The sequence below is a fragment of the Chinchilla lanigera genome, unplaced genomic scaffold (genome assembly GCF_000276665.1).
Source record: "Chinchilla lanigera isolate Chin_1 unplaced genomic scaffold, ChiLan1.0 scaffold00015, whole genome shotgun sequence".
NCBI classification, from domain to species: Eukaryota; Metazoa; Chordata; class Mammalia; order Rodentia; family Chinchillidae; genus Chinchilla; species Chinchilla lanigera.
The window spans coordinates 29,373,146-29,397,182 of record NW_004955416.1 but is presented as its reverse complement, the minus strand read 5'-3'; the positions used below and the strand labels follow the sequence as shown (position 1 = coordinate 29,397,182).

General features: G+C 53.2%; 2 protein-coding genes across 4 annotated transcripts in view; one reads left to right on the top strand and one right to left on the bottom strand.

Annotated features, from left to right (window-relative positions):
- Window positions 1–6,582, top strand: part of Apba2 (amyloid beta (A4) precursor protein-binding, family A, member 2) — a 201,215-nt gene extending 194,633 nt beyond the window's left edge. For all 3 annotated transcript variants that reach the window (XM_005381659.2, XM_013512683.1, XM_005381660.2), the window contains 2 exons: window positions 2,485–2,625; window positions 5,228–6,582. In XM_005381659.2, the coding sequence (XP_005381716.1) occupies window positions 2,485–2,625; window positions 5,228–5,299 (213 nt within the window). In that variant the 3' untranslated portion in view covers window positions 5,300–6,582. The remainder of the gene's footprint in view (window positions 1–2,484; window positions 2,626–5,227) is intronic.
- A 1,451-nt stretch (window positions 6,583–8,033) lies between these two features.
- The window catches only part of Fam189a1 (family with sequence similarity 189, member A1), a gene marked incomplete at its 5' end in the record, with an annotated part of 285,225 nt that continues 269,221 nt past the window's right edge, over window positions 8,034–24,037 (bottom strand). Inside the window, 4 exons of the mRNA XM_013512428.1 lie at window positions 8,034–11,388; window positions 12,371–12,445; window positions 13,709–13,939; window positions 19,464–19,539. Of these exons, the coding sequence (XP_013367882.1) occupies window positions 11,072–11,388; window positions 12,371–12,445; window positions 13,709–13,939; window positions 19,464–19,539 (699 nt within the window). The remainder of the gene's footprint in view (window positions 11,389–12,370; window positions 12,446–13,708; window positions 13,940–19,463; window positions 19,540–24,037) is intronic.

Sequence of the window (24,037 nt, the reverse complement as noted above, 5' to 3'; positions counted from 1 at the left end):
ATTGTACAGGTGCGCAGGCACCTGTTTCCCAGCCTGTCACAGGTGCTTGCCGTCCCTCTATTGTCTCTTTGGGGTCAGTTTCAAGATCTAGGAAACAGATCTCCTCCGCACCCGCAGAAGCTCTGCCTACAGTTATGGTCACCCCTGTGGCAGCTGGTGTCTGGGAGGGAGGTTCAGTTCAAGAGTGGCATGAACTGTCACATGTTACAGATGAGGACCTAGGGACAGAGGGATGAGGCAATTTGTCCCAGGTCTCCCAGCTGAAAAGTGGCAGAGTGGGGGTAAAAGACATGCCTCCTGCCTCTTTGCATGGTGTTAGGGTAACCGTGGTGGGCACGCATATGGATGAATATTTCATCTCTAGTGCCTGGGATTTCAATTCTCAAGTGTCAGAAGTGGATATAAGATCACTGGTTACAGTTTGGTCCTGGCCAGCCAACAAGTCTGTCCTCCCACTGAGCCTGCAGGACCATGGTGTGCACACACTGCTCTGCACCAAGAAATGGCCCCCGGAGTTCCCTGCAGAATTGTACCCACGTTGGAGCCCATTTTGCATAAGCGTGTTTTCCATTTTCAGCTTCGTTGCATCTGAAGTGCAATGCATTAGTTTGCAAACAGGCCCCGGATGACCTAATTAACGCTGTTACCAAATGGATCCCTCCTCTCTCTTCTCACACTGCCTCCCAAGAAATCAGCAAGTCTGCAGCTTGGAGACTCCAGGCCTCTTTCCCACAAGTGCCCGCTGTGAAGTTAAAACATGCCATGGTCTGGTCCCTGCAGGGCATGCCTTGCTTTGGAAGGCTGCTGCCTCGGGCGCATGCGTGGCCCAGCCCAGCACCTCTGCTCCCCTCCCCTACTCCCAGATAGATGCCGATCAGCTCAAGCGCCAGGAGGATCCCCCCTCCAGCCCAAGTGCCTGGGCTCCGGGATGGTAACCAGATCCGCCTCAGGAGTCGAGATGCCAGATGGCTTTGGGTTCCAACACCAGTCTGTACCTATGTCCCTCTCACGATAGAATGAATGTCTCCTTCCAGAGATACAGGGGTCCTGAAGGCTGGGAGGTGTGGCTGCGCGTACCACTCCAGGATCCCCACACACGGTCACTTTGGAGAGGCTGATGGTGTTTGTGACCGACCCGGTGAAACTCACAGAATAAATGGCAGAAGGAGTCCTGTGGGAGCTGCCGGGCATGCCTGTGGGCAGTGCACTTTTAAGCGTATGTCAGCCTTAAAGCCATGCCGTGCCAGCTACTGAGGGAGAGTTCAGGGACAGGAGCACAAGCTGACTCTTGACCTTTTAGGGTGCTAACCAGAATCGCTTTGCTCAGCCCTGGGCCTTTGTTTCCTGGCTTTCAAATGTGAGGATGCATAACGTGAGAACATCACTGAGGTGACCGTGGACCGTTAGTGTCATCACACTGAGGAAATCCCAAGGACCAAAGCCCACGGCTTTCAGATGCCTTTCTGTGACAAGGATCTGGGGACAGGCTGGCTAGGCTACTGGCTGTGTCCCTAGCACTGCTCCTGGGTTCCCCCTTCTTCATCCTCAGACACAGCTGCTGGGGTGCGGCCCTGGGCAGTGGTGCTCAGAGAGTGCTGAGGATGGGGTGGGCACTGTCGCTGTGCTGCCTGGAGGGGAGGAAGGGGCTCTGAGAGCTCATTCTTGGGGCTGGGCTCTCTGAGGCTGGGCAGGGCAGAGGGGACAGAGACCTCTGGGTGTGAGCGTGGCTGCTCTCAGCACGCCTCTGCCCCAAGGAGGCGGCAGCGGGCACCCTGCACAACAGCAGGAGCCCAGGACTTCACCTCTTTCCCACTGTGGAAAGGGGCCCTCACTTCTGTGCCTCTCATGGGTTCTGCAGGGCTCAGGGATGCTTTGGGGGGTCTCTAGGGGCCTCCGTCTCCTCTCTGTGAGCACGCAGGCCTCCCCTCAGGCTGCCGTCCCCACCCTGGGGTCTCGGTAGATGTTCACCTTTCTAATACCTTGCTTTTAAGTGAATTTTGCAAGCCAGTGGAGACAGATGTATAGGCTTCACGGCCACTTTCCCAGCCTAGCTCTATGTCAGCTCCTGAGTTTATCACCGTGCTCCTCCTCAGGAGCTGGGAGCCAGGACTCCCTGCCCTGGGAAGAGCGCTCTGGTGTGGCATGGCTGGTGGGGAGCCGTCCAGACTGTGTGCCCCCTGTGGCATCACTGGCCACCCACACTGCCCACCCAGGAACCACAGCTCCCGGGCGTCTGGCGGAGAGGGAGCACAGATTCCGCCTTGGGCGACCCGAGGTCCGGGATGGTTACCCCCGCCACACCATGGCCCTGGGTGTTTCAAAGCACCATGTGATCGTACACTTCTCTGCGCATAAACTCGGGCGCTGCATGTGGCAGGATTTGCCCTGTTGGGCTTTTCCTCTGCATGCCATTGCTCTGCGCCCGTCCTTGGGGAGCACCCAGGGCTGTGACAGGAACCTGCTGACCCGGCTGTGTCTGCTCAGATCTGCAGCCTCATGCGAGGGGGCATCGCCGAGCGAGGCGGTGTCCGTGTTGGCCATCGCATCATCGAGATCAACGGGCAGAGCGTGGTGGCTACGGCTCACGAGAAGATCGTTCAGGCTCTGTCCAACTCCGTCGGGGAGGTAAGACTGCGCATCTCCCCTCCTCGCCCTTCACATTTTTGGAGCCAGAAGCCCACACTTCTTCCATGACTCACATCTGACCTGCTCTGGTATCACATGGGCTTGGGGAAGCACTGGGCCCCACTCGGGGAAATCCGCCCTTCGTAGGACGCCCTGCCCCCCGAGACCTTAGCCCCACTCTGTGTCCTGGGTCATGTTTTCCCTACCTGGATCTCTGCAAGCCAGCTCTTCTCTGGGGAGCCCCTGGGCATCAGCTGAGCTGGCCAGCCTGCCAAGGATGAACAGCATGGCAGGCAGTGCTTGGCTGTTCCTCGGGCTCTGTTGAGCTGTGGAAGTGGACGTCTCTTTGCAGACAGGAGGGCAGAGGCTGTGGGCAGCTCCTCTGCACTGTTCCCGGAGCGGGGTCTTGCACACTGAAGGCCCGCTGTCTGCAGGCCTAACCCTCCGGGGCGGGGCTCTGCTGCCCACATTGGGGTTATGCCTGCCTGCTGCCTGCCCGCACAGAGCCAGGCTTTGGCGGCTGGAACCTGTCCCCCGCTCTAGTTCTCTCTGGTTCATTTCCCTGACAGGAGGCGGGCACTGAGGGTCCCGGGGGGAGCACAGTTGTTCTCAAGAACAGATGGATAGTGACAGGGTGAGGAGCAACAGGCAAGCGTGGGCAGTGCCACGGCACACCGGAAGGAGGCTTCCCCATGTGGGAGTTCGTGTGTGTGTGTGAGACTCTGAAGTTAGGTGAGGGGAGGTGTGGGGAAGCGTATGGGGGTGTGAGTGGGATGTGGGGTGTGTGAGTGTGTGAACCTGTGTATGTCAGTGTGTGAATGTATGTGTGTGAATGTTAGTGTAGGAATGGGAGTGTGCAAGTATGTGTGTGCGTGTATATGACCGGGTATGTTTGTATACAAGAGAGGGTGGGTGAGAGTGTACGTGCTTGTGTGGATAGGACTGGATGTGAGTGTGAGAGTGTGGGAATCTGTGTGGATATGTGAGTGTCAGTGTGTTTGTGTGAGGTTCTGTGTGTGTGTGTGTGTGTGTGTGTGTGTGAGTGCCACAGGTGTGCAGCGTTCTCCCTGGCAGCCCTGTGGGGACGATGCCCCAGCCTCCATCTTTCCTGTCTGTGAGGTGGGGGTGAGGCACTGCTTCTGAGGAGGAGCTCAGGTCACGTCCCACAGAGCGCATCTCCTCAGACCACATCACAACACTGGGATTTTGTAAAAGCTGCCAGAGATCAGGGAGAAGGCCCATGTCCTCCAGGACTGCTGGTGGCAATGACTGGCTCTCCAAAGAAGAGTCCAGGGCAGTGCCATTAGCTGCTTCTTACAAATGGCTTCCAAGAAAGGGAAATCTAATTTTCCTGAGTAGACGCTTTGACATGGCTGCCCCCACGGGAGCGACCAGCCTCACACCTACAGAGAAATCAACGCGGTGGGGAGCGGGGCTGGGAACCCTGGAAATGATTCTAGCTCTTCAGGCCCGAGCTGAAGTGATATTCAAGGAGGCAGGCCATGAGGGTGTTAGAGTCCTGTCTGCCGCCGGGGCTGGGAGATTAGTGTCTGCCTGAATTTTCCATCAGGCCTGAGCACCTTTAGAAAATTAGTCACTGATAAACAAGTCCTGAAGCTGAGGTGCGCCTTGGGGGTGGGCTTCAGATGGGGGAATGACAGAATGAAATCTCTGGATGGAAAAAGCGGTCACAGGAGATGGAGGGCGGAAGTCTGAAAGGTGGAACAAATCCTGAGGGGCGGAAGTGCCCCGCAGTGTTGAGCTGTCTGGGTTGGTCACACGGGGACCAAGGCCTCCTTGTCTGAGGAAGAACAGGCCTAGGGGCCACCTGGGCGTTAGAAGCTGGAACAGGCTAGGGAGCCAGTGCCAGCCAGATGTCTCAGCCCCAGGGCCTCCCGTGGACAGTGCCGCAGTGGCACCCTGAGAGGAGGGCAAGGCAGCAGCAGTGCCCGCTTCTGTTTGTGTCCGTGGCTTCCACCCTGGGCACGCCTCGCTCCTGGGGCCCCCAGAGAGGGGCTGTGGGGCTGGCCTCTCTGGGGCACAGTCTTCCACCTTACCTGCTATAGACCCAGCCACTTTGGAGTCAGGGAGGTAGGGCAGGCTTCCAGGGGGCATGTGCTCAGTGGTCCTCCAGGAGGGGGGTCTCTAGGCTCCCTGCCCCTCCACGAGCCAGTTCCCAACCCCAGAATGCTCACCTTAGCCAGCTTGTTCCACGGGAAACGGTGTCTGGGATGCAGTGCACACCTCAAGGGTTCTGGAGGATGCCCCCAGACTGCCCCTCAGCCGAGTGGGAAAAGTAGTCACCAATGAGTCTAAGTTCTTACCCCGCTGCCGCCCGCCCCGTGTCAATTTCAGCTGAAAGGAAAATTAGCACTTGGTGGCGCATGAAACCCTTTAAAGACAAGGCGGGGGAACCGGGTCTGTCTGCCACCACCCATTCTTCTTTCTGTCTGGAAGACTGGAGCTCTGAACAAACAGCTCTCCTGGGTTTGGGCCATCTATTGCTAATTTTCCTTGATGGCACCAAGGGGAAGGAGGGAAGGGGGTGGTAGGCACTGACAGGCCAGCAGGGGGCAGCTCAGCTTCCTGTCTCTGTTGACAGATTCACATGAAGACCATGCCTGCTGCCATGTTCAGGCTCCTCACCGGCCAGGAGACCCCGCTGTACATCTAGGCCCACCCGGCCTTTGCCATGGAGCCGGGGACGACAGGCGGGCCTGCCTGCGCAGAGCTGGAGCCAGGATAAAGCTTGGAGCCCTGACCCCACAGCCCAGCCAAGGACACTGGCTCCCCCAAAGGGTGTGCCCTCGCCACCCAATCTGGGGTCTTTTTGTTTGTTTTTTGTTGGGGGGGTTGATGAAAAGGGGTATGTCTTTATCAAGAGAGAGTCGCAGGAACAAGCCTTTGTACAACATGCAAGTATTTTGCCACCTTCGGAACTGTTTCTCATTGCGACTGACAAAGGGCGTTCACGGGTCCCTCTGTGTGGTGTAGAGTGTGTGTCACTCCTCCCTGAAGCTGTAGAGCGCAAATTGGGTGCCCGCCTGTGCGGCTGTGAAGGGAGACCTGAGGGACACAGCTCCTGGGCAGTGGCAGGGAGCTTCCACCCCCTGGCTGGGACACCTGGAGTTCTGCGGCGTCCCAGATGGACCCACACAGCCAACTCTGCCGCTGCTTCCCCAGGAGCGTGGGCATGTCCAGCTCCTGGGATGTGACTTGTGCTGAAAGTGTGGGAACATGTGACAGATTGTATTTTCCTAGAAAGGAGATGTTCCTGAGTTAAATAAAGGTTCATGGCCACAACGTTAAAACTCCATATTTATTTAGAGGATATTGCCACTTGGACTTCCATTTTGGCAAGCTGTTCTTCAGATCTTTGGGGTTTCCAATGACCTGTGACCGACACCTGCTTCTCCTGTCCCCACCTGTTCTCTGCATCACCTGAGTCTCTGTGAACTTTCCTAGGAACCTGCCCTCCCCACCACTGCTCCACCACAGGGCTCCGACGGGTGGGACATGCTGAGTATGCTGCCGGGACACAGACAGCGGCATGGGCGTCTCTTCCTCTTTATAGCTTATACATGTGTCACACACATACACCCCGCCCCCCACCCCGAGAAACCTTGACCTCTGCCCTTCCTGAGGCCACCAGCCGTAAGCGCAAATTCCTTGGCAAGCCAGGCGCCCCTGCGATGAGCAGTATTAGTACGTGTGTAGATCACTGGACACATCGTCTGGTTCAGTTCATCAGAGGTCAATGTTAACTGATGTCATTTTGTCCGGAAGTCTCTTTTTTTGGCCCAGGCCTTGAAGAATACACTGTGACTTAAGAAGCCTTACCACGCAGTAACTAAAGCTTTAGGATTACTGTACTCGAGGAGTAACCTGTGTGTTGCATGCTGCTGACCTTAGGAAGACTTCGCACATATCACTAATAAACCTGAAGTCGTGAAGAAACATGCTCTTGCTGTGGTTGATCTGTTAAGCAAGTGTGCGAGCCCAGCCGGCCTCGGATCCCCACACTCGAGGTGTGGCTGTGCCTGTGGGGACGGCTGCCTTCCCCCATTCTGGGGCTCTGGGGCTTGCACTCAAGAGATCAGAGTGTGGACGTGAGGTCGCAGGTATAGCACGTGGTGGTATCAGCAGTGGTGACAGTCACCGAACAGCTCCGAGTTCTTCTGCCTCTGCCCCTTGGCTTCAGGCTATTGGTTAATTAATAAAGGAGAGGTGGAAACTTGGGTCCCTCCAGATTTAAATTTAAGTTAGCTCTGGGAGAGATGTGTGAGGTGAGAGAGTGTGTGTGTGTGTGTGTGTGTGTGTGTGTAGTGTGTAGCAGAAAGCCAGACCACCTTCATCACTCCACTCGTCATACCTGTGGGTCCTCCGTAGCCTGACTGGAGTAATATCAGGACTCAGCTTGCCTGTCACGTTCATTTCTCCACGACACGGTCCTCATGGCATGGTGCTAGTGTCACCTTGAGCAGGAAGGCCCTGAGCTAAACCTGGGCTTTAGTCCCATGGTCAGAGAGGAAGAAGCTAGCCTCGTTAGCTTGAGGGCCTTGGCAAGAAGGACCCTTCCGCTTCAGCCCAACCACAGCTGTGCCTGCTTCACCAACCTGAGCTACTTCGCAGGTGCCTTCATGGCCTAGGGTTCTGGGGGAACTGCACAGCACGCCGACTTGTTCCTGCATGGCTACCTGAAGGATTGAACCAAGTGGGACCTTGGCCATCAGCGGCATGTAAGACAGTCTTACAGGATGAACTCCAGCTCTAGGGCTTCTTCCAGAAAGGATTTGTGGGAAAGTCAAAGAAAGGTGCTCGGTAAGAAGCTCCATTAGGAAGGGTAGCCAGAACTGCCCCTACACACCATCTGCTGAAGACTTAAAAGCAAAATTAAATCTTCACTTCACTGAGAAACAAACACATACTAGGCAACATGGCCCTTACCCTTGGGAGTGAAAAGAACCATGGCCTGGGCGGGGGCAGCAGACCGGACGGGCCTCAGCTCAGGAGAACAAGGGGAGTGGTGTTCTGTGTGCCCAGGTGAGGCCTCAGGCACAGGCTCCAGGAAGGAGGCCCCTGGCTGGCAGGTGACATGGGGCACAACTCCACCAAGATACACATTACAAATAGCTCAGTGTGGCGCTGCAGGCTTATCCTGCGCCCAGAAGCCTATGGAGGGCGTCCAGGAGGGGCGCTACAGGTCAGCACGGGCAGGACCTCAAGCCTCAGCCCGCCCCCCGTCCCTGGAGTGGAGCTGCTCCAGGCAGCACAGCTGGGCAGCTGTGGGGGCCCCCCCTGAGCAGCCACAGAGAGACCAACCCGAGCCGCCTAGAGCCTGACTGCTGGCCAGCAGTGCTCACAGCCCTCAGCCTATTTCTGTCCCAATTAGACCTCAGAGACACAGAGACCAGAAATACTTTTTATTAAAACACCAATCATTATTAAAACACCTTGAGGTACATTAAATAAATACAACCTTTCCAGTTGTACAAACAGGTCTCTGGTGGCTTGAAAACAATTTCCTATACATTCTGCCTCAGCAGCATCTGTGAGTCGAGAGGGGAGGAAAAAGAACATTGGAAGTAAGCTTCATGGTTTGTGACAAGCATTTCATTGTATTGTCTCCAGCAAAAGGAGACCTTAAGTCCTTGGAATGATGTCCCCGTTTGCTTGGGGGTTGGGGTCCAGAGTTCAACCACCTCGGCACCCTCACACCACCCCTGGCCCCTGGCCTGAGTCAAAGAGCATCGTCCTAGCAGGTGCCAGCTCCTTTGCATCTCTCCTCAGGACCCAGCCAAGCTGAAGGGAAGAAGTGCCTCAAAGACAGCCGGAGTCAGAGCCTTTCACCCACCAAAACAGGCTTCCGGAAGGGAGGGACACAGGCACGCTGGGGAGGAAGTCCCCTTCCCGTGACTGGGAGTCCAGTGCTGCTTGGGGTCTAGGGGCCACCAGTCAAGAGTTGGGAACGGGAAGTGAAGGGGCAAGTTGTGAGTATCAAGGTGGCTGTCACCGGCACCTGCATACATCTCCTGGAGATCCGGAGCTCAGACCATCTTAGTGCCCACATGGGTTCCCCAAGGTCCTGGAAGGTGGACAAAGGAGGGAGGTGGACCCATCATTCCTGACAGTATTGTTTCTTTCTAGGAAGCAGAAGGTTCCGGCCCAGTAGTGTAAAACTGGGCAATCTCTTTAACTGTAAGACAGAGTTCTGGGAGCAGACCCACAGCTGAGTGTCAGCAGGTGCATGGACTGGGCTTTCTTGAGAAATGTGGGTACTGAGGCTTCCAGGCCTTGGCATCAGCGGGGAAGGGAGACACAGCCTGCCCCAAGAGCCCCAGACGGCAGATGACAAGGCCCTGGTGCAGAGGACACGCAGCACCAAGCTGGCCGTCCAGTGGCCACTCCTCCTTTCTGAACTGATGGAGTGGAATTGAAGTAGTGGGGTGGGACTGGCCTCTGCTTGGATTGCAGCCAGGTCTGAGATTTGTGGGTCTAGCTCAGCCAATGGCTTAACCCTGGGACACTGCTGCAGGGGCATCCCAAGCAAGCACCCCCTGGAGCTGGCTGTGGTCCAGCCCAACTCCGATGAAAATGATGTGAATGCTCCGATTCCAAGGCCGAGGCACCAGGATGTAAATCTTCACTGTCTGTGGGCTCAGGGGAGGCCATTCTGAAAAACCATCAGCTTTACAAGCAAAAGGACTTGCTTTGGGGGACTTCAAAAGCTATCACTTGAGAAAAATTAGAGAATAGATTTCCCAGTTTATAGCCTGAATAAAGTGCTCATAAATGCATCTCTAGTATGTCTCTTGTGGGAAAGGTAAGATTGCCATGGAAGAGTCTGATTTACATCTTTTCAGCTCTAACTTCAGGGAGACAATAACCAGTGATAATAGGAAAGCAGTCAAGGCATCAGCGGCTGAACATGCCTTCCCATTCCTATGCCACATTTGGGTTGAAAGCCACCCCCTTCTCGGCTTCCATAGAAATGCACCCCCCATGTTGGCTCCAAAGGAAGTGGGGCTGAGGGGTGGGGCTGGGGGATAAGCAATGAGGGGAGGGACTCACGGCCAGGCACAGGCCATGCATAATACAGGAAAGAACTGCATGAGTCCCCCGCTGGCCACTGAGCAGTGGTGGGCACCCTCTGGTCCACCCCCAGGACCTCTTATCTCAGGCCACAGACTCTGGGTTGCTTTGTCCAAAGTAGGGGACGCTGGCCACAGTTCAAGGGCTCAACAGTCTGTGCGCTAAAGGCTGCTGTTTGGCATGGTGCAGATACAAGCGTTTCCATCATGGCGGACTTTCTCGGTGTTAGGAAGTGGAGGGCAAACGAGACCGAAGGAGGCCAAGAAAGTCAAAGGCACCCAAGTTGTGCCCAAGCTGGGCTTGCTTGCTTCTGCATAACCGATGCAGTAGCTGTTCTCGTGGAAATAAAGGACTCAGAATCCATACCCTCCAATGCCAGTGTGCCCACTGCCACCTGGCTGGGGGAGGGACAGCTCTAGGTCATGAGAGAGCTGCCTGTTTTAGCAGGAAGTACACAGTCCCAAAGAAGAAGGCCCTTGGAATTTGATCTAGGTCGATCGGGTAAGGTCAGATGCCAAAAGGGCGCTGGACAGGTGCTTATTGTTACGAGGCAAATAACAGTTGAAAGTGTCTGCTCTTGTTAGATGGAGGGAGACAAGAGCCGGGAACCTGGGGAGAAGGAAGGGTGGGAGGTCCAGAGATGGGGGCCTTGCTGGGGAGGTCTGGGAGACAGGAGGTGGTGGGTTTCTCAGAGCCCTTGTGACCCCTGCCTTGGTCCCAGGAGAGGCTGGGCCACAGGGGCTCCCCACTGTACACCTGTTTGTACAACAGCCCTGTGACCCTAGGGCTAACAAGCTGGGCCTGGGCTGCCTCTGTGCTAAAGTTATCTATTTCCTTTTAAAGGAAGTGATAGGTCAGAACACGATAAAGGTTTCGTTATAGAGTGATACACACCACACGGGAAAATGGCCCCATTACTCGATGTTGTCCTCTATCTACTGAACATTAAACTGAACTGAAGATGAAGGAGAGTCCTCCTTCATGGCCCTGACTTGGAAAGATACGTAATGTCATGAGTGTCACCTCTTGCTGCACTGGTGTTCAGGTCACGCTGGTCAGTTCAAGATGCCTGACGTAACCAAAGTTCTCTAAGGACACCAGAGAATCGTCTTTCTGGATTACTGGAGTAGGCAGCAAATGTAATCCCCAAGAAGACAACGGATTGGCTCCACCTCAAGGGAAGGACTAATAGTTCTGCTCCTGAGCCATCCCAGGGTCCTCCTGGGTGTTCCCCACTTGTCCTCTGCCATGCCAGGCTGAAGGCCCCTCCCCATCACACACAGTGGCTTCTGGTAAGAACCGCCCATGCAAGGCGCCAGGCCTGTCAGCGTCCATGTTCACACCTGTGGCTGCTTCACAGCTGGTCCACGACGCCAGCACCAAAGCTGGCCTCCTCCACCGGGTGGTCCTCAGAGGTGACCACGGAGCGGATGGTGCCCACCACGTGCCGCACCTCAGGAGGGAGGGCACAGTGCGAGTGTTCCAAAAATTTAGCCACCAAAACCCTGGTGTCTGCATAGGCCTTGCTGTCCACTAACGAACGGGGCTGCTCTTTGGAGACCGCCTGTAAGGCCTCTGGCTTTGTCTCTTGGTTGATTTTCCAGGTTTCAGGGTCCCTGGGGGGTGGGAGCTGGTGCTGACAGGCAGCCATGGCAGAGCGAGAGGCAGAAACTGAAAATCAAGGGGAGAGATGCAGTTTGAAAACAATCAGAAACAAAACCAAACCAAAGGCAGCTGTGAAGCTCTCCAGGAAGCCAACCAAAGTGTGCGGGGGACAGGTTTTCTGCTGGGGTTCCCATGTTTCTGAACGGGCACCTGGGGATGGCCCTGTTTCCTGTGTCCCATCTCAGCCCAGAATTTAGAATTCAGCCCATCGCAGCCCAGAATTCTGGTTTTAACCTCGAGGGGCTGCAGCCTCTGGGAGCAGAAGGAGTGACACGGGCTAGATGCCAGGTTAGATGCTAGGTTAGATGCCAGGCAGGCCGGAGTAAAGGACAGGCACAGGGCTGGCCCTGCCTTCTTTGCCTCCTGCTAGAATTTCTGAGCCAGAATCCTTCTCAGGCTTCACCAGATCCATGACCTTTGTCCCTCGGGTGTGTTTGCTTGTTGGGGTAAAATCGGGATCTGCCTTAAGACCAGAACTTCCTCCACCATACCAACTATGGACAGCAGCCCCTACCCGGGCTCCTGTCCCCGATGCCCAGGCCAGGGGCTGGGGACATGGCTCTGCGTCATCCAGAGAACAAGTCACTGGTCAGACGGCACCTCAGAAGTGGCCAGCTCCGGGCAGACTCACCAAGGAGCACACCAAGGCCCAGCGTGCCCCAACCCTGTTTTAAGTTACACAAAGCAGACACATTCTAGGTGGTCTGTTCTGGACTCTTGCAGGGCAATGAGCACGCCCAGAATTAAATATGAGAAGGTGTCAAAAATCTCCCATGTTGGGCCAATCAACGCCCTCATAAAATCTCATTAACACAGTGAAATGAGCAGCCTTATATATGGTGAATGCATTCTGGCCTCTGATAGAGCTGCACAGAGAGCGAGCCTGGAGCCTGCACTGGGTGACAGTGGGAGCTGGCCCAGGAGGCAGCGCACCAAGGACCCAAGGGTCATATCCGCGCTTCACAGCAGGGGGTCGTCAGAGCCTCACCTGTGCCCAGTGCAGCCCGAGACAGTTTCGTTTCCAGGTCCTGGCTGCACAGAGTAGGGTGTGAAGAGGCATCCCCTGGACCAGAAGAGACTTCACTCAGCACACAGAGAGGGACACAAATGACCGTAAACCATCCCCACCTGCCTGTGGCCAAGATGCACGTTTTAGATGCCAGACAAGCAGAAGTGATCTTGCCTGTGGATGACAGGGAACCGGCGTGCAGCGGGCCAGGCCCGCCGTGGCTCAGGCGGTGTCCTGGCGGCGATGGCAGACCCAAGCCTCCGCCCAGCCCGGCTCTGGAGTCAGAACGCCCTCCTGACCAGAGGGTTTCCGGGGCTGCCCCATGTGGGGCTGTAATCGCCCGATCTGGCCCAGAGGAGACCGATGCGGCAGGCTGGTGTGGGAGATGCAGGAGAGGAGAGCGACCACATCCCCATCCCCCCTCATCCCGAGGACACTGTGGTTCCTACAGGGTGAGTTTCACCGGGGCACAGGGCAGAGAAGGCCAGCCGAGGCCACAAGAGCCGACAGCTGCTCCTGGGCGTGGGAGAGATTAGAGACGATGGCAGCACAGCCCAAAGCCCACAGGTGAAAAACCTGGTACTGTAACCAGGAGGGCGCTTCCCGGCATCGACTGTTGCAGGATCCTGGTTTCTTTCCGGAATTCCATTCCTTCCTGGCATTGCTGGACTCTGGGCTATTTCATATTCAGCTGCACAAGACCACTGAGGCAGGACTGGTGCAGGTGCCCCGCCAGGCCTTCTTCAGGATCTTTTCCCGCCTACGTCCTGAGAAGGTTCCCGCCGCGATGGGACCACAGTGCTAGGCCCGCCAGTCTTTACTGGCAGAAACGCCTCCATTATGCATGTGAAGTTATGCGTTTCACGCCCCAGCAGCGGACAAGGGTGGGGTGTGGGTTCCTCAACCCCACAGTGCCAAGCACTCCTGAGGAAGCTGGTGTGAAATGCAAATTCCTGGGCTGCTGGCCACAGGGACTCTGGTGCCAGGCCCTGCTGCCCGCTGGCACAGTCACACAGAGAGGGTCCCCACACACTCCAGGCCACACACAGGAAACTGCTGCGATGCCATGAGGGCTGCCTCGAACACACTGGGTCTGCCCCCAGTGCACGGGGAGGATGTCCCACCCGAGAGGGTGAAACCCCACTGGGACCACAGCTGCCCCCCACCTGTGCCACCTGCCTCCCACCACCCCTCAGAGGCCAGACCACGTTCCCCAGGCTTCCAGCGCTGGGCACCAGCCCTCAGAGGTCACTGAGACCTGTGCTGTCCAGGGCAGGACAGGCGCCCCGGGACACAGGTGGGCCCGGCCAGCCGTACCTGCCTCGCTGGATGCACAGGAGACCGGGTCGCTGGCAGAGCGGGCCACACGCCCAGGACTGGGCCGCGCTTGCACGCTTGTGTCTGTTGCGTCCGGGGATACACGGTGGTGGGGGCTTGGGGCAGGTGGCAGCGGCGGGGGGGTGACAGCAGTGTCGGCAGGGGACGTGCGACTCAGACCCAGTGAGGTGGCGCCCTCTGAGGTGGCGAGGCTCGGGCTGCTGGCTGGAACTGCAAGAGAATGGGCTACGTGTTAGGGCCATGACCAAGGGCCAACCTGACACGGACAGTGCCTGCCCTTCAAGCCCCAAACCTAAATAAACTGGAATCTCAGGAGCAAGGAGACACTGAAGAGGTGACAGATGTGGCTGTACGGTATTGAAAGGCTGAGGGCACCAGATCATCTCCCAAGAATCATGCAGGAAGCGGGAGGGGTGTGGAGTCCCTTCCCGCTCCGGCAGACCGGAAATCAGAGATCGGATGCTGTGGCCCCCTGGGCTCCTGATGAGCAGGGCTTGTGCAGGGATGAGTGAGACTCGGGGGGACCTGTGATATCCCACCAGGTCCTGGGGGCCTGCGAACTGGCCTGCTCCAGGCAGGGAGTACAAACCAGAGCCTGGAGCACAGCCTCTAGGCCAGGCAGGTGCAATAAATCGAGCCCAGCATTCCTGCCTTGATTCTCAAAGAGAGTCCCAGGGCCAGCAGCATGAACCTTACTTGGGCACAAGTCAGAATGCAAACCAGGGGCTGGGGTGAAGCTCTGCGGCACAGCACTTGCCTAGCATGCCTTAGTCTCTGGGTTACATCCCTAGCACCTCAAGGAAGGGAGGGAGGGAGGGAGGGAGGGGGAACAGGGAGGGAGGGAGGGGAATTAATAGCCAGACCCCAGACCCATAGAAGCAGAACCAGTAGTGGGCCTGGCCATCCAGATTGGAACAGGATCCTGCATGGAATTCAGATGCCCACTGAACTGTGAGCCCCGGTGCTCTTGGCCAGTGATGCTGGTCGGGTCTGGGCTCCTGCCCCTTACCACTGCGAGCCTGGCACCGCAGGCAGTGGGTCAGAGATTGTTCCTATGATCTACAGGGACCAGCATGCATACTATGCCAAGAAGTGCTGTTCCTTACAGTTCTTGTGAGGTTCTCTCAAGCTGGGGTAGATACTGCAAGGTACATGGTCTACATGTGATCCCCTGGTTAGAGTCTCAGCAGCCTCAGTTCCTCCAGGGGTGGGGATTTTGAAGATTGTTCCTTGTCCTATTTCTGTGGATCCTACCAGGAACCTGGGGGAGGTCTCTGTACTTCCCTGAGCTCCAAGTGCCCTTGGGCTCCATGCTAGGGATTTTTGGGCCCCCTCCCACTTAATCCTCCCTGCCTACCTCCAAGGTCGCCCCAGTTAGTCCCATCCCACAGCCAATCTATGGGCTCAGAGAGAGCAGGAAAGAGGTCACACAGCCTCCAAGAGGCGGAACTGGCTGGAGGAATTAAATAGAGTATTCTTGTTCAACCCACTGTTGCCCTCCTTGATAAATAAATAGTTGGGAGCAATTAGTGGTCCATTTAGAAAAGCAGAAAAAAAGATTACAACACCCTACACATTATATACAAAAAGAAAAACAACTGCAGAACAATTGTAGGAAGATTAATCTTTTTCTAAAAGAGACTATAAAAACAGTGGAAGACAATATATGAAAATAAACCTACAGCATTAGAGATTTTGTAAGTATAATAGAAACCATAAAGGAAAAGTTTGAAAAGTTAACAACAAAAAATTGTAAATTTGTGTATGAAATAAGGCACCATTAACAACAGGAAAGGTACAGAAGAAACTGAGAAACTGTACTTGTCATAAATAGGAAATGTGTTAGCCTTACACATATTCTCATGTCTGTTTAGTAAATGTTTTGTTATTAAATCTACAAAAAAAACCTAAAACCCAAAACAATGCAAGGTTAAGAAAAAAGAATCAAAACCAGACCCATACATAGGCAATAAGCATGCAAAATGCTGCTCAAACCCAGGACTGTGTAGGGGTCATTCATCTAGAAGGACGATGAAGGTCATCGGAAAGGACAATGTCGTGGCACCTCCCATGCGGTTGGTGCATATGCAAACTAGTCATACAGTTTTCCCAGAATTCAGTGTGACCAATGTGTTAAAATCTAAAATATTCCTTTGGACTCAGAAAGCTCACTTTGAAGAATTTATTCCAGGACATAATTGGGCAAGTGCTCAAAGATGAATAGATCATGTGAAAAAGAAACAACCTTTATCATATCACCAGAAAACTTCAGCTGGGCATGGTGACACACACCAGTGATCCAGTACCCTGGGACGCTGAGGCAGGAGAACTGAAAATGCTAGTCCAGGCTGGGCAATTTAATGACTTAGTGAGACCCTGTCTCAAAAAAATTTTTTAAAAAAGGGCTGGGGATGTAGCTCAGTGTGAAAGCCCTGAATTCAATCTTCAGTACCGGAAAAAATATCAAACTCAAGAGTTGTATTTATTCACCCTACAGTGAAGTTCTAGCAGTTACTCTCTAAAGTATTACACAGTAGAGTATCAGAATTATTTGAATAATTTTCATGCCTGCTGATTCCTCTTGATCCCAATCCTGTTTACATCAGTAATTATCCAATGACTGAGTGCCTCAGGGAAATGGAGTCATGGATAGACAAAAGTGACCTAACACTAAATATAGATACAGAAATTATTAGCAACTTACAAAATTATCATGATACAGGAATAGCTTCCAGCTGAAAACTAGTGACTGAGTTTTGCCCACTCTTACGGCGTTGGGTTGTGTGCTTGTTTTTATAACAGTTATAATCCTAATGGGCTTCCAGTTTGATGTATAATAATGTATTTAGCATATATGACATGCTTTTCAAACTCTTGTTAAGGGCCTTTGGTGTTCCTTGGGGTTTCACTGTATGAAAATGCAAAGAACCATCTTCACTTGTAGAGCTTTGTTTGCAGTACTCCCCTAGGGCGGTTCCAAGAGTGAGACCACAGCACCCCGGTAATGGTGAACCTTTTAAAGCTTTCAGTGATACAAACAGCCTGCTGTGGCACACGCGCCATAGGTTCTCACTACTGGATAAACCTCTTTGGCAAAATATTTTGGATAAAGCACCTTAAACGTGGTAGGCGATTTATAAGATGCTAGTTGGGACTACAGGTAGCGGCTTCCCTGTGGTTTTGCCAACATCCAATCCTTACTGCTCTTCTGTTTTTTTAATAGATGAAAAACCAGAATCTACAAAAAGATGCGCAGAACTAAAATTAAGTTCAGCAAGTGGCAAGACATATGATTGAGACACAAGTCAGATCTTTTTCATGCAGTCAAGTCACAGACTGACAGTGAACACGCAGAAAGAGAAATTTAAAAGCAATACCACTGGCAATTGCTTTGAAGAAAATGAAATACTTAAGCATGAGATCAGCCCTCTGTATCCATGGGTTCCACATCAGTGGACTCCAACTACACGTTGAAAATAGTAAAAAGGAATCATGTCTGTACAGAACCTATATTTTTTCTTTCACCACCAAAGAACACAGTACAACAACATTTACATAGCATTTACTTACATTAGATCAGTAACTAGAGATGACTTAAAGTATATGAGATGATGCACATAGGTTTTATATAAATACTGCGGCACTTTATTTAAGGGACTTGTACAACCTTGGATTTTGGTATCTAAGAAGGCCCTGAAACTTATCCCCACAGATACTTGGGACAACCATATAGTTAAAAAAAACACGGTCAGGATGTTACAACTACAAATTATAGTTGGATGACTAGAAGACTCCAGTGAATGCAGAGATATACTTGTTCATGCACTTGAAAGCTCAGCATAGGAAAGACATCAGTTCTCCCTAAATTGCTCTATATAGTTTTAAGGCAGTTCTTACTGAAATCCCTGCAAAGATTTTTGAAGACCCAGATAATCTGATTCTAAAATGTATACAGAAAGGCACAGGCCCGGAATAGCCACCTCCATCTTGAAAGACAGATCGGGGGATGTTATTCCTCCAGATGTTATGGCTCAGTTCCGAGCTGTGGTTATGAAGACAGTGTGATGCTGGCAGAGGGACACAGAGATCCAGGGAACAGAACAGAGAACCCAGAAATAAATGCATATAGTTATGGTCACTGGTTTTTGACTAAGGAACAGAAGTAAGGAGTGGCCTGGAGCAAGAGCACATCCGCAGGAGTCTGGGTGCTGAGAGGATCCCTTGTCTCTGGGTCAAGTTCCAGAATTTATTGCCCAGAGCCTAGTCAGGGGTGGGGTCCAGCCTGGCTGAGGAGGAGCACCCCAGGTTCCTAGGCCCATCTCTACCTGCCCTGAGGCAGTAAACAGAATGGGCCTCTAGTAGCCCCCAGCTGCACCTTTCAATCAAGTTTCCCCTAAGAATGTGCGATTATCAGGTGTCTCACGGCCAGAAGGGATGGGTACAAAACGTAAAAGGCAGTGAGACGGTGTGGGCACACTGTGGCGGGGAACTGGGACACACTGGGCCCCGGGGAAGCCCCTGGAAAAGGCATGGGATACTACCTCTGGGGCAGCTTATGATGGCCCCTTGGAGTGACCATGGGAAGGACAAGTCACTTGTGAATCCCATCACTGCAGGGACCGGTGCTCCCTGTCACCCTCACATAGCTTCCTAAGAGGATGGCCTCCTCCTGTTCCTCTTAGGGTTAGCCATGAACTGAGGGAAGGTTAGAGCGCCTGGGACTGAACTTGTGGTCTGCTGTGGGATGTCATGAGTCATCTGACTTCAGGCTCTGAAAGACCTGCCCCCATGATCCCATCTGGGCTCCCCAAGGAGGTGGCTCTTTGGGAATGCCCAGCCTCTGCCCATCTGCTCCCTCTGCTACTGAGGTCATCTGTTTTCCTGGTACCTCAGACCATCTCCCCACTCCCAGCTCTGCTGCAGCTCCCAGTGTAGGAATCTCACATTGCACGTTTGTCCTTCACTGCTTCCAAGTGCACGACTTCCAGCCTTGCCCTCTACCCAGCTTCTCCCTCACTGTGAGGGTGGAGCCAGCGCACATCAGCCTGGTGCAGCTGCTCCTCAATTTATAATGGGGTAACATCCTGATAAACTCGTCACAAGTTGTAAACATGGTTAAATTATGAATACATTTACTACACCTAACCTGCTGAACATAAGTCTAGCCTACCATAAAGGTGCTCAGAACACTTGTCTACTAGCCTACCCTTCAACACAAGGTCTCTTTTATAACAAAGTATCGAACATCTCATGTAATTTACTGGAAAGATCAAAATTCACAATTGGAAGCATAGCTTGTACTGAATGTGCACTTACAATGTGCTTTTGGGCCATTATAACGTTGGAAAAGCCCAAACCAAACCATTTGTAAGTCAGGGACCATCTGTGTATGTAGTATCTGCTCCCAAAAGGGTGGGCTATAAATTGAGTAGTGGTTTTCATTCAAATCCATATCCTTCAAGTGAGAGAGAAAGGCACTGAGGGACAGAAGGGAACCTCCCTACCCTGGGGCAATCATGCGGTCTCCTAGCATTACTGACAGGAAGCAAATCAGAGAAGAAATACGGAGAATATGTGTGGTACTTACTGGGAAAGGATGTAGAAACTCCGCCCTCATTAAGAGTCAGAAATGTGTGTGTGGGGGGGGGTGGGGAAGAACAGAAAACAGGGAGAAAAGAGACACCCTTAAAAAATATAAACATGGTGCTTCAAATCCGGAGGGAGGTACGATTACCTGGTGTGCTGAAGTCAGCGGTGGTGGCTGGGTCCCCAGAGCTGGCGTCGGCCACCTGGTGGTCCATACTTGTAACCTGCAGCAAGCAACAGAAAGCATCCAGGTGAGTCACCAGGGGGGCCAGGAGCCTAACAGCAGCTTCAGGCTGCCGTCAGCCCTGGGGATCTCCACATTGCATGGAATCAGCCAACTGCAGATTGAAAATGCCTGGGAAAAAAAACTCCTGGAAGTTCTAAAAGGTAAAACTTAAATTTCCATGTACCAACTACTATGCTAAGTCCGTGCAAATGAGGGGTGTTATAGGTAAGCTAGAGATGATTGAAAGTATAGGGTAGGATGTGTGTGATTATACAAAAATCACACACCATGTTATATAAGGGACCTCCGCATCTGTGGATTTGGGTATCTGAGGGAGTCCTGAAACCAATCCTGTGTGGACGGCAAGAGATGACTGTACAGGCTGGTTTTAAAGCTCATCTTTGGGGCTGGGGATTTAGCTCAGCGGCAAAGTGCCTGCCTGGCAAGCGCAAGGTCATGAGTTCGATTCCTGGTACCAGAAGAAAAGACAAAAAAAAATATATAAAGCTCATCTTTGAGGAAGAAGTTTTAAAAGACACATACACATTTCCACTATTCCCCATTAAATTTGGGTAGGGGTGTGAGAGTTGGAGTCACCCTTGCCAGGGTCAAAGCCCATTTCTCTGTCTTCTTGCAAGCAAAGCACCTTCCAGAGTCCTGGCACACACGGAGCCTGCCCTTCTGAGCAGCACTTGGGACTAAGCAAGACCATACAGAACTGTCTTCACCTGCACCCCTTCTCCCACCCATCCTTCAGCCTCGTTTCCTCTGCTGGAAGAATGAGGCTACGGGACAAATGGTCACCAGACCCGTGAGCTTCACATCAACATGGCTGGGGCAGGGAACAGTCAACTGATAAATGCTCACAGCCTGAGTGAGCTCCCAGACTCTCTCAAGCGCACTTGTGCCCCTTCCCTTTGGTCTCTTTCATGGGGGAAGGAGTGCTTGCCAGAGCTTGAGGTCGGGTCTCAGGTCCACACACAGTGGTGTGTCAGTCTGCGTCCAGGTCCCCAAGCTCAACAAACATGGCAGCTCTCGGTGCCATCCTCTCCTGTGGGAGGAGTAGCCTTGAAGCCTGCTTACAGTTCAGCAGTCATCCCGGAAGTGCAGCTTTCCTCTCAGAGTGATTCCTATTCTACCCAGGGAGGCCTCCGGGAACACGAGGAGCAGCGGCTGGGCCTTGGCTCTTCTGCCCTGTTCTTCCTGCCTGTCTTCTGTGCCCAGTTCCCACCTGTTCCGTCCCTGCTTCAGGGCATCCTTGGCCCTGTGCTTGAATGAGCTGCACACTATTCACACATCACATGAGTAGCGCCATGCACCCCCATGCTCGCTCAGAAAACCATTTCTGACTCCTTGTGTTATTTCAGAATTGCTCTGGGGACACACTTGCAAATAATGAGCTCCGGAGGAGGCTGGGGAAAGTGAGGCTGGCCCCTGCGGCTTGGTCTGATTCCAGCTCAGGTAATTACATTTCTGCCTCCCTGGGCTCCCACCACTTCAATCAGATAGCTGATGTTCTTCATCTCGCCTCCGTCAACCAGGCCGGCGCCGAGGCAGGTGGCTCCAGCTGCAGACACCGATCCAACATAAAGGGCGCGAGCTGCTTCCTATGCTTGGGGTGGGGGTTCCCAGTCAGACTCTTTAGAAAAACAGTGCTTGCTATTTTTCTTCCTTAGCGCTCTCACACTGCTGGGGAGGGATCCAGGACAGGAAGAATTCACACCACTGCCGGCATGCACCTCTTTTTTTCTTTGCTGTAATCACTGTGTGCCAATAACCAATTCTGGAAACCTCTGCCAAGAATCTTCCACTAAACCACAACACCCTGAAGGTCTGCTGCATTTCACAGCTCTCTTCCCATATCTAATCTTCTCCTTGAGGCGGGGTGGAGATGAGTAGCAACTTAGAAACCTGCTGCTTGGGGGTAAAAAGCTTCTGGTAATAAAGAAATAGAAATAAAACGCACAGTAGGACAAGGTCAGGAGGAAATTGCATTCACTTTGTATTTTGTGGAAGCACCACGCACTTCCCTCCGGCTCTCTGGACTCAAGCGCCAGAACATTTGGTTTCTAGAGGAGACGGCTCCCGGAAGCACATCTATCACACCTCGCAAGCAGAGTGCCAAGGGTTTCATTCAAATCTGGCCTTCCCTTCTGTCAGAAGCCACCGCACGGAGGCGTTAGGGAAGAGGGCCATTCTGTTAGTGCAGCACTGTCACGAACTATGACGGCAGCAGAGCAGGGCAGAGAGGAAAAATATCTGTAGCATGGAATTTGAGCTGAAATTCTAATTCAGCAATCAAGGCTCAGAATCAGAGCTCCCTGCAGAGGGAGGGAGGAAGAGGGCTTTTGAAAAGCAAGGCTGCCCAAGCAAGTTAACCCGGGACTCCCAGTCGCAGATGTGCTCTTCTGACCAATCACTGTAATTGGAAGATCAATTGGCGATTAGGCAAATCAGCCAGATCTCTCCTTGTCTTCCATTAGAAAGCCTCCTGGCTAAGCCTGCATAGAAATGCTGCCTGATTTCTCTAATAAGTTTCTCGCTCCTGAGTGAAGTTAACCATCTAGTACCAGACTTAGGGAGAGCTGTCATTTAGGGGCAGTCATTCAGCTATCAGGGAAAATGTGTTACACGCTCAGGGCCATCTTTAAAGACACTTCCATTACTGATTTTAAAATCTGCAGGTCATTTCCTTTGAACACGTGAATGATAACTTCTAGGGCCTAGCACTGGGGGCACTGTGTGATTTCCTTTCTAACTGGGGCCTAGCACTGGGGGCACTCTGAGAATCACTCTCAGAGTGATTCCTATTCTACAACCTCCACCCTTGTGTGCAGATTTCCCTGTGTTTACCAACTGCCACCAAACAGAACTCGCAGAGCACTGCTGGGTCATTCAACCCAGAAGCCAAACTCCTTAAAGATTTGGCACCCAAAGTCATAGAAGCCTGTACTCAGGTGACTCCGGTGACTCCCTTCATGCACCTGGAGCTCCCCACCGAGCTCTGATGCCCCCTCTGGCTCAGCGGTGCACATGCTGAGCCCTGGCACCTCCATGACCTCCCCTTGTTCACCAGTGCCCCAGCTCTACCCAGTTTGCAGGGCTCAGTTCTTCCCCTGAAGCCCCCGAGAAGCTTACTTGTCCCTGTCCTGTCCCTGTCCAACATCAGACTGTCGGTTCCTTGAGAGAGGGCCTTCTGCCCAACTCATGGTTCTATAGCCCTTAGAGATCGCAGTGAGCCCAGGACCCCTTGGTCCACTGCCAGTACGGCCTGAGCCTGGGGGAGTTAGGGCCAGCCTGATCAACACAGGCCCTGTCTCTAAAATAAAAATACAAATCTTCCCAATGAGTGCCGTCTCCCGCCCCTGTGCAGAGCTAGCACAGCGGTGCTTCACTCCGGTCTGTCACTCTGCCTTCCTCTCTTTATCTAAATGAGTGGTGATAGGTAATTTATGTGGCATTTGTCCTAACAAGGGGAAGCAATTAACCTCCGGCCTCGCTCAGGGAGACGGCTCCTGCTGGGAAGCGGGGACAGCTCCTCGCTGTCTAGTCAGGGGGGACCAGCCACTGCGGAGGAGGAGGGCAGCTGGCATCCCTCTGTGGATGGTAATGGGTTTCATTGACTTCCAGACTCCAGGAGATGTCTGTGGGATTAAAAAGCGCTCCTAACCCTGGGTCAGAGAGAATTGGCCTGTGGGCTACAGTGGCCCCTTAATCACCAGATGCTGTCCTGCTCTCCCAGGGGAGAGGCCGTGCGGACAGACACGCAGGCTCGGGCTGTGTCTGTGTGCACGCTCATGAGCTGGAGGGCTTTGAGCTAACACAAGCTGCTGCGAAACGAGGCTTTGACTGTAAAGCTCTTCGTACCAAGGGACCATGAAAGAAATCTCAGGATAGAGCACTCCAGCTGTTTTGGAGAATGGTGTCCTGTTGGTTTCAGAAGCAGTATTTTTGTCCTCCGGTAAATTCTTTTCTTCAGAGGAAGAGTAAAATTGTGATAGAACACAAATCAAAATCCTCCCCATGCACAGCCTGGAGGAGTGCATTAATGTCACCCTCAAATCCAGAAGCTCCTTTCAGCATTCCAGGGTCTTAAAAAGCCAGAAGTGTGGACCCTGGGTAGAGGTTCTCACTGGAAACAAAGGGTCTGAGGGGCAGCGCCCCCCTCCGGTGATCTCCATGGAGGGGCACACTGAGTCGTGAGTCTTTCCACCCAGTTAGTTGTCTCTTCGGGAACAGACGTGGCCGCTCACCAAAGCCAGGGCAGGGAAGCAGGGTGAACCAGCCTCCAGCATGGGGCTGGGATTCTGCAGTGGAACAAGCAGGCTTGTGGCAGAATCAGGAGGTGGCAGTGTCACCCTCCTGTCTCCAAGGCAGGAGAAAAGGAGAACCACACACCCTGGGGCCTTCTGGTGTTCCCAGGTCCACCTGCCCTGGCTCTGCCATGCTGTCCTCTGGGTCCGTCCATGTCCTAAAGGCCTCAAGACGCTCCTCTC